This window comes from Myotis daubentonii, chromosome 15, assembly GCF_963259705.1.
Source record: "Myotis daubentonii chromosome 15, mMyoDau2.1, whole genome shotgun sequence".
NCBI lineage: Eukaryota > Metazoa > Chordata > Mammalia > Chiroptera > Vespertilionidae > Myotis > Myotis daubentonii.
In genome coordinates, this window is record NC_081854.1 from 33,426,626 (window position 1) to 33,436,352 (window position 9,727).

Consider the following 9,727-nt stretch of genomic DNA (forward strand, 5'->3'; position numbering starts at 1 on the left):
AGTCATTCTGACTGTAAAGCAAGGGTTCTCCAGTGGCCACTCTTAGTTTCTGACCACGTGTCCCATCTGTGCAAGGCTTTCCCAGGAGGCTGGGGCACAGCCAGCCATTCTTAACTTCCTGCCTGGCCTCCTCTCTCTTCCTTCCACTCAGTTAGAAGCACCCTCTCTCCTCCCCAGCATCCATACTTACCCATCTTCTGTTGTTTTTGAACAAAAAGCAGCTCTGGGCAGCCCTACTGTAGGGTGCCTGTGACAGGAGAAAGGCCAGTCCTGGTCTCTGTCTGAGGTGAGCACAGACCTCACTGTACCCACCCCCCCAGACATAGGCATGCACACGCACACCCACACCCACACTTAGAAGCTGCCAATCTGAGAACGCACCTGCAGGTTGCTTTGATTCATTCTCTGTTAATGCCCTGGGTTACTTTAGCTAAGGTTTAAAAATGATGTTTGCCCTGCAAGCCCAGCTAATGAAATGAGTTAGCATTTGTTCCTGATGAGCCTGCCTCTCGTGGGAGAAGAGGCTGTGGTGTTACTGATCATTCACTGCTGTCCCCTTGCAGGGATCATGCCTGGCCGCTACAACCAGGAGGTGGGCCAGACCATTCCCGTCTTTGCCTTCCTGGGAGCCATGGTGGTCCTGGCTTTCTTTGTGGTACAAATCAACAAAGCCAAAAGCAGGCCGAAGCGGAGGAAACCCAGGGTGAAGCGCCCACAGCTCATGCAGCAGGTTCACCCACCAAAGACCCCGTCTGTGTGACGACGTCAGACTACTGACTGTGAGAGCCAGAGAGAGCCTTTCCTGGCAGTCTTGGTGGGCAGGCGGAGCTGGGACGTTTCTCGAGGGGCTGCCTGCTTACAGGGCCTTAGTCTTGGCTGCAAGGGTCCGAGAGGCTGTTCTACACAGGCTTCCCCTTGTGATGCCGGAGGCTCGTGTACATCTCCGTGTGTCCCAGGCCAGGGTCCCTCAGGAGGGGGACTTCATCCAGCCGCTGCACCAAAGACTTGGAAGACGTCAAAGGCGGGCTGGGGTCTCCAGCCCGAGAGGGAGGCTATACTGTTAGACAACGACACAACTCTGACCAAGCTAAGATATGCGCATTATGGCTATTTTCTATATTTATTGTTGGGAAAAAGTCACTTTAAAGACTTGTGCTATTTGGAAGCAAAGCTATTTTTTTTGCCAATGGAATGCAGTTTTTTACTATTCCATCATGAGGAATAACAGATTCCGTGAGCTCCTTTTTGATGAAAGGACAGACTGAGATTTGAAGGCAATTGCACAGATCTGTGAAACATAGACCTTCGCTTTATTTTTATAAGTCTCAACTGCCATCATGTTTTGTAATTTGGGGTCTTGATTTCACCATTGTCGGTGAAGAAAATTTTCAATAAATATGCATTACCTGTATGAAGCTAAAAGGGATTGTGTCACGGGCTCTGTTTTCTCCTGTCCCATTTCTCTTGGATGATAGCCTGGAATGGGTTCTGTATTAGCCTGTTAATTTTTGTTGAATGTAACTCACGTACTATAAAAGTCTCCTTTTTAAAGGAGTTTTTACAGTTCAGTAGTTTTTAGTATATCCACAAGGTCATGCAACCATCACCCCCACTATTCTAGAACATTTTCATCACTCCCAAAAGAAACCCTATTAGCAGTCAACCTCTATTCCCTCCCCCAAAGCCCATGGCAACCACTAATTTGCTGTCTATGGACTTGCCTGTTCTGAACATTGCATATAAATGGAACCATACAACATATAGCTTTTGTGACTGGCTTCTTTCACTTAGCATGTTTTCAAGACTCATGAGAGCAAGTCAATACATTGTTCCTTTTTATGGCAGAATAATATTCCATTGAATGGATAGACCTTGTTTTGTTTATCCATTTCTCAGCTGATGGACATTTGAGTTGTTTCCACTTTTTGGCTATTGTGAGTAACACTTTCTCTGAGCATTTGTGTACAAGTTTTGTGTGGACGTAAGTTTTCATTTTTGTTAGTTAGATGGAGTAAAATCATGTAGCTCCTATGTCTGTGTTTCTGAGGAATTGCCGAACTCTCTGTTTCCAAAGTGGCTGCCTCTTTTTACATTTTCACCAGCGTGGGTGAAGGTTCCAGTTTCTCCACATCCTCACCAACACTTGTCACTGCCCAACTTTTTTATTCTAGCCATCCTGGTGTGTGAGGTGGTATCTCATGGTGGTTTTGATTGGCATTTTTCTAAAGACTAATGATATTGAGCATCTTTTCATGTGCTTCCTGGCCATTTGCATATCTTCTTTGGAGAAATGTCTGTTCAGAGCCTTTGCCCATTCTTTTATTGGGCTGCTCTTTTATTAGTGACTTGTAAGAGTTCTGCATATTTTCTAGATACAAGTCTCTTACCAAAGACACATGACTGCAGATCTTTTCTCTCATTCTGTCTGTTTTGTTCACTTTCTTGATGGTATCATTTGAGGCATAAAATTTTTTTCATTTTGATAAAGTCCATTTTATTAACTAGGTGTCATTTCTAAGAAACCAGTCTAAGGCAACCTGTTTTTAATCCCTGCCTGACCAGTCTGTATGTCGACTGGCTGAACATCAGCCTTCCCATCACAGGTGGGGACAGACAGACTGGAAAGGAGGTGGTAGAGGCCATGTGGGATCAGGGTGCTGATGAAATTCTGGGGGGAAAAGGCCCAGGGATGAGGGAGCAACCATTCAGGCTCAGCTCCTGTGATGGGTTCTCCTTAGCAGGTCATGTTGGTGACCTTGCACTTTTAAGTGCACTCTGTGGCTGCTGTTGGTTTGAGGCTTTGAAGAAATTGCTGAGGGCCCCACAAAGCTTTTCCATCCCAAGCACCCTGAAGACTACAGCGTGCTGCCCTTAGAGATGGGCTGCGGATCTGAGTGTCACTCTCACGTATCAAAACAAGGGCTTGCACACTATTTGCTACGGAGCCTCTGGTCCCCCTGCCTGCCCTCCACAGCCAGGGTCACAGCCCTTCCTTGTCCCACAGGGGAGTGAGGACATGGCCCCAGTGTAAAGCAGCAGGTCGCAGGGCTGGTACAGGCTGGAGCGCCAGGCCCTGTCTCAGGGACAGCACGTCTTGAGTTTCCTGGAGAAGCCTGAAATCTGTGAAACCTCCCGTTTTAATGTTGGCAAATGATAAATTAGAGAAAGTTTTGTGTAAACTAGGCCAAGCTTCTCCATCTCTGTTGTACAGTTATCCAGACACCATAGCGGGGTGACTGTGGACTGAAGTTCCAGTCCCCATGCAGCACTGAGTTGGTAGTCCCTGCTGGCTGCAGCCTCCGGCTCACCAGTCTCTCTCGAACTTGGATTCCTCACCTCCAAATGATGGTGCTTGGACCCGGGGTGCCCCTGTTCCTGCCCGAGGTGTATGTCCACATGCGTCACTTGCCTTCGGGACTGGCGCTCCTGCCTCCCCCCTTCCCCGAGCCGAGGCTGCTCACTGCCCTACTTGCCCGGTCCTGCTCTTTAATGAGGTGGCCCTGTCAACCCCAGGAGTGAGCACACTCATGGCGTATTTGTCTCGGTGCATATTTGTAGGGCCATGTAGTTGGGACAGGAGAGGACAGGTCAGGACAAGCACAGACTCCCAGGCAGTAAGGCTAAGTCAAGAACAGAAGAGAGTTGTTAAGATACCAAGATTTTTAGGGACCTGTGGTTACTGCAGCTCCAAGAAGGGAACCTGCACGAGGGATAATCTCACAGGGTGAAGTTCAGTAGCAACACGTAAAGGCTGGTTGGTCTTTGAGAACAGACCAGCTCTGTGCAGTCCTGAAGCCCGGGAGCAAAGGAAGGGGTGCGTGGGACGGGCAGCAGTGTGATGTGTAACAGAAAACGAAGGCGGCTCCTTCCCTGTCCGGCACTGCTAGGAGCTGGGAGCCAGACTCACTGCGCTGCGTGCAGTACACGTATGCCAACACGGGCGAGGAGGCATCACTGGTCCCTTTCACAGAGGAAGTGGCAGCTGGGATCAGTACCTTCCAGAATCCACAGTGAGCAGTGCAGGCAGGATTGGCACAGAGCCTGAGTGCCCACCTCTGTCCCTCCGGCTGGCATCTGCATGACGTCCGTGTCTGCCTCATTTTAGGGACAGTGACATTGGGAGGATGGCTGGACAGGGGGTCTTGGGACAGAGTAGAGTCATGGGAGCACTGCCCAAGGAGACAGGCCTTGTCAGGAGGTTGCCATGGGATACCTGGCCCACCTGGGAGGAGTGTCCTAGAGAGGATGTTACCGTGCGGGGCACAGGTGTTGACTGCGGCTCTGGCCCTGGGTCCAGTTCCAGCCTGGCCACTTCCTGCTCGTGGGCCTTCACTGATCAGGCCCTGTGCCACCCTACAGCCACGTGCTGGCACACCAGCGCTCAGTTATGTCAGCCCCTGTCAATGGTAGATCTTGGTGACAGATGTACTTGAAGGCTGTGGGCCTGGGCCAAGCCACCTCTCTGCTTCAGGGAACCTTTTCTTCTGGCGTGTACTCTCATTGTCCTAGTGAACAATTGTATCTTAAACACACAAAACAAAACGACCAACCCGTAGCAATCATAGATAGGCCGTGGGGACCCTGGGCACCAAGAGGGGCCAGGTGTGAGGTTGGGCCCCAGGACTCACCACTAACCACTCTCTCCCTGGAAAGTTAGGAGGGGCTCTGACTGCAGGAGCTTGAAGATGCTGCACCCCCTCAGCCCCACCCAGTGCCGGGGAAACGCAGGTCTGAGACCTTCCCTGTATGTGCACTTTTCCATCTTGTGCTCTTGCAGGAACAAGCCCTGTGCACGAGGAACCTGAGGGGGGGGAATGGTCCCTGCCATGGGTGAACCTGCTCAGCAGCCATTTGCACTGCGTCTGCTCACCTGTCAGATGGACCAGTTTAAAAACATTATGCTAAGTCCAAGGAGCCGGACACAAAAGACCACACGGTGTGTGAGCCCATCTATGAGGACAGACATACCTGTGGTTGCTTAGGGCTGGGGGAGGGGGTGATGAGGAGAATAGCTACGGGTATGGGGTTTCCTCTGGGAGAGATGAAGCTGTTTTGGAACTGGATAGTGGTGGTGGTTGCACAACATTGCAAATGTACTGAATGCTACTGAATGTCCATTTTAAAATGGTGAATTTTATGTTCCACGGATTTTGCCACCAAGTTTTCCCAGAGGATTCTGTGAACCAGCAAGATGGAAGCCCCGGGCTTGGAGACCTGGAGAGGCCCTCTGGGGGTCAGGACCCAGGTGATGCCGCTGCAGGGGCGCTGCACCAAGAGCTGGCCCTCCTCCAGGCCTGTGACTCCGCCTCTCTCCGGCCCTGAAACCTCCGTGGAGTGTCCTCAGGATGCGGTGAGCAGGAGGAAGGCCAGCATCGCAACGTTGAAGACACTGCCTTATCCTTCCAGGTGCAAGTCCCTCCTTCACCCAGAGCAGGACTCGGGTCATAGCTCTGGCACCAGCCCCTCTTTACAGGGAGGGGGCAGCAGGACTTGCAAGGCCCGTGCCCTGGGCCGTGTCTCACCTGGGCTCTGCAGAAGAGACCCCTGCTGTGGAGTCCCGGGTGGGGAGCTCAGGGTGCTGGTGTGTCAGTTTCCAGTTGCTCCTGAGACAGATGACCACAGATTCGTGGCATAAAATGACACACGGATTCCCCTACAGTTCTAGAGGTGGGAAGTCCAAAAATTCTCCCTGGGCTAAAATCAGGTGCCAGCAGGATGCTCCCTCCGCAGGCTCCAACGGAGATCCGCTCTCCTGCCCTTTCCAGCTTCTGGAGGCTTCCCAAATGCCTTGGCTTGTGAGCCCTTTCTTTATTATCACTCCAACCTCTGCTTTTGTCTTCACTTCACCCTCTCCCCTCTGACCTCTGACCTCTCTCCTCCATTCCTGTTTTAAGGACCACTTGGATCATCCAGGACACTCGCCCCATCTCAGAACCCTTAACTTGCTCTCATTTACCAAGTCCCATTTGCTGTGCCATTCAGCCGAGGACATCTTCAGGGGCCGTGTTCAGCTGACCACGCTGGGTTTCCCTGTCCCTTCGCTGTCGCATGTCTCTCGCAGGAGGACTTGGGTCCCTCCTGGTTAACGGCCACAGATCGAGCTGCCTTTTTCAAAGCCCACGGTTCCTGTCATCTGGAAACCTTGCGGCTTTACTCCTTCAGCGTCTGGCTTACTCCCACAGCGTTTTATTAAGCTGCCTTCAGTGGGCCAGGCCCAACAGAAAGCTGCAGGGAAGAGGGGACTGCGAGCTCAGGGCGGGGTCAGACAGGGCCCCTGCCTGCTCAGAACTGCGTGCTCCACAGCACGCTAGCACGTCCCGGGAGCTTCACAGGAACTCGAAACCCACCTGCCCAACCAACTTCACCTGCAGCCCTGATGGTGGGTCCGGCATTGGCAGTTGAAGAGCTCCTTGGGCATTCTGGTGTGGCCAGGGGTCAGAACGCTGTTCTCGAAGCTCAGAATCAGGCAGAGGGAAAACACATAAGTGTCAGAAATGGAATGTGATGTGTCCTTGCTTCAACAATAGCTAATAGGCATGCCTACTTCCGGGTCATGAGCGTTCTCACTGAACCCTCCCACAGCTTTGCAGGGTAGCAGTGTTATCACCCCATTTCACAGGTGACCAGCGAGGCCCCGGTCACAGTCAGGGAGTGACGAGGTCACTCTTCAGCCTCAGGCACTCTGGCTCCTGAGACCTGTCTCCACGCTTGGGAAACAAGCTGCGGTCACTTTCTCCTGGAACTTTCTACCTGTCTCCGACCCATCGTACTCTGAGGAGTAGGAAAGGAGGTACAGAGGGAACAACCCTTGATGACAGTTGCTCCCCTGGTGGGGTGACACAGCAGAAGGAAGATGGCTCCTGAGTGTGGGCAGGTGCTGGGCTAGGCCACCACCTGCCTCATCCTCCAGGGCACCCGTGTGCCATCTCACTGCCTTCCTGTGCACGGGAACGCCTGCCGCCCACACAGATGGGCCCCACAGGGCGCTTCTCTGCTGCTATGAAAAGGTCACCCAGCCCTGGGATGCTGGCAGAGAGCATATCAAAGCCCCTCAGAATTAAGAGGTTTTCCCATTGAGTGGAATTTCACAGCCCAGTGGCCAATTTCTAAGTCATGCACGTTAATGGGCAGCTAATGAGGGACCCAGGCAGGGACAGGGAGGGGAGGCAGCTGAGATTAAGGAGTACGAAGCCACAGCCGCTGCTCTCTCCCTGCTTCGGGGGCAGCTTTGGGAGAGAAGGTAGAAGGTGGGGCTGCCTGGGAAGGCCTGGGAGAGCCTGTACCAGCCTTGCTGCTGCAGACCTCCACCTGCTGCCACAGCCTCTCCCTCCCCACCATGCCCACGCCCACCTCAGGCCCTGGTGCAGTAAGAAAGCCCTTTCCCAGGTGCTTTAACCTGGGTCTCCACCCAAGGAACCCGACCCCAGAACACCTCGGCCTTCCTGGGAGCATTGGTTCATTCCCTGGGCTGAGCCTTCGAACAGGCACTCGCCACTTCCCCCCTCAGTGTCTTCCCTCCTGGCACCTCCTCTAAGAAGCTCCTCCCAATTTCCCTCCCTCCTGGAGTCTCATGGTCCACACCCCACTCTGGCTCCTCTGAATCCCCGGGGCCTGGCATGCAGTAGGTGCTCAATCAATCAATCAATCAATCGTGTTTGTCAAATTACTGTCTGACTGAATGGTTGAGAGCACAGTCAGACCCCAGGACTGTGGGGTATGGTGTGCTGAATGGTGCCCCTAAAAGACATGTTCGTGCCCCAGAGCCTGTGAATGTGATCTTATTTATTTATTTATTTTTAATATATTTGTATTGATTTCAGAGAGGAAGGGAGAGGGGGAGAGAGAGATGGAAATATCAATGATGAGAGAAAATCATTGATCGGCTGCCTCCTGCACGCCCCCTCCTGGGGATCGAGCCCGCAACCCAGGCATGTGCCCTTAAACAGAATCTAACCCAGGACCCTTCAGTTCGAAGGCTCTATCCACTGAGACAAACCTGCTAGGGCTGAATGTGATCTTATTTAGAAAAAGGGTCTTTGCAGGTGTAGTTAAGGATGTGGAGATGAGATCATCCTGGACTATCTGAGGGAGCCTAAATCCAGTCACCACAGTCCTTACAAGAAAAGGAAAGTGTACAGACACGGGAAGAAGACCACTCAAAGACAGAGGCAGAGGTTTGAGTGATGTGGCCACGAGCTAAGAGACCTGTGGAGCCCCCAGAAGCTGGCAGAGACAGGAAGGTCCCTCCCCTAGAGCCTTCGGAGGGAGCGTGTCCCTCTGACACCTGGACTTCAGACTTCTCGCCCCCAGACCAGTGAGAATAATGTGTGACACCGACTCAGGAGAGTAACATGTCCGGGAAAGTATGTGATGTTCCTTTTTGTCTTTTCTGGAGGCTGTGTACTCATCCCGCCATCTCTTCATTCACTCACTCACTCACTCTTTCAGCCCTTCCTGTCCAGGGCGCTGTCAGGGTCAGGGCATGGTGTGGGAGACATGGCATTGCAGGCTGGGATGACACCCACTCAGGGCTAAAACCCTAAAACCCTGCCCTGTCACTTGCCAGTGAAGACCTTTTCTTTCATTAATTTTTTACTTTGATTTTAGAGAGGAAGGAAGAGAGAGAGAAACATCAATCAGTTGCCTCCCATATGCACTCTGACCAGGGATTGAACCCACAATCTTTTGTAGTACAGACAATGCTCCAACCAACCAAGCCACCCAGCCAGGGCGCCAGTGGTGACCTTTTGAGCCACTGGCTTTCCCTGCCTGAGCCCGGTTCCTGCTCTGTGAGCGATGGCAGCGCCCCCTTGGGATTGGGTGAGCGCTGGGTCACAGTGAGCACTGCTCCCCTGGAGGCAGTGTAAACACTGCTGGAGACAGAGCCCCGCTCTGAGCCCCTCGGCCATAATCCTGTTCCCTTCTCACTGATGCATGCTGGGAGGCCGGCCGCACTGCAGGTCAAGCGTTTATTGACCACCTGTTGTGCGGAGCCTGTAAAGGTATGAAGAGAGTGGGCCCCAAGGAAGTGACACAGTTAGAAACTTCATGGAGAAAAAGTGTGGGGCGGATCTGGTGTCCCGCAGATAAGGGCTGACTGGCTGAGGCTCTGGGCATTGAAGATGTTTTTAACATGAGGCAGCGGTTCTCAAAGTGGGTTCCCCAGCCCAGCAGCATCAACACCATCTGGGAGCTGGTTAGCAAAGGCGATTCTCAGACCCACTGAATCAGAAACGCTAGGGATGGGCCCCCACAGTCTGTGTTTAACACACCCTCACCCAGGGTTTTGAGCCTTGGGTACCGGGGATAAACAGTCACATCTGAATTCAAGATCTGACTCTCCTAGGCCTGCATTTTCTGGAACAGGACCATTTTTTATACTCTGCCAGCTTAGTTGGCAATGTGTGGGGTCAGATTGGTGGTCTCTACTCAAAGGGTGGCCCGGGGACCAGCAGCACCTGCCTCCCGGAGCTTGTGAGAAATGTGATTCTCAACTCCTCTCAAGATGGGATGAATAGGAATCTTCGTTTTGACAGGAACCCCAGGTGATTCTGTGCACGGTCAATGGAGATCTTCTCCACGGTGTACCTGCTGCCCACCTGGGCCTCTGCCTGCCTCCGTCTACAGCTTCCTGCACCCCCTGTGAGGCAGGCACACAGACCCCCTGTGTGGATGGGCGTGGGGAGATCATTGCTAACAGGTGACACATACTGCGCTCCAAGCTCTT

The 9,727-nt window shown here is 52.6% G+C and overlaps 1 protein-coding gene across 1 annotated transcript in view; it reads left to right on the plus strand.

The window, feature by feature from the left end:
- Positions 1-1,422, plus strand: part of MBTPS1 (membrane bound transcription factor peptidase, site 1) — a 56,298-nt gene extending 54,876 nt beyond the window's left edge. Inside the window, exon 23 of the mRNA XM_059667214.1 lies at positions 564-1,422. Coding sequence (XP_059523197.1) covers positions 564-760 — 197 coding nt within the window. The 3' untranslated portion in view covers positions 761-1,422. The remainder of the gene's footprint in view (positions 1-563) is intronic.
- Positions 1,423-9,727: the final 8,305 nt, after the last annotated feature.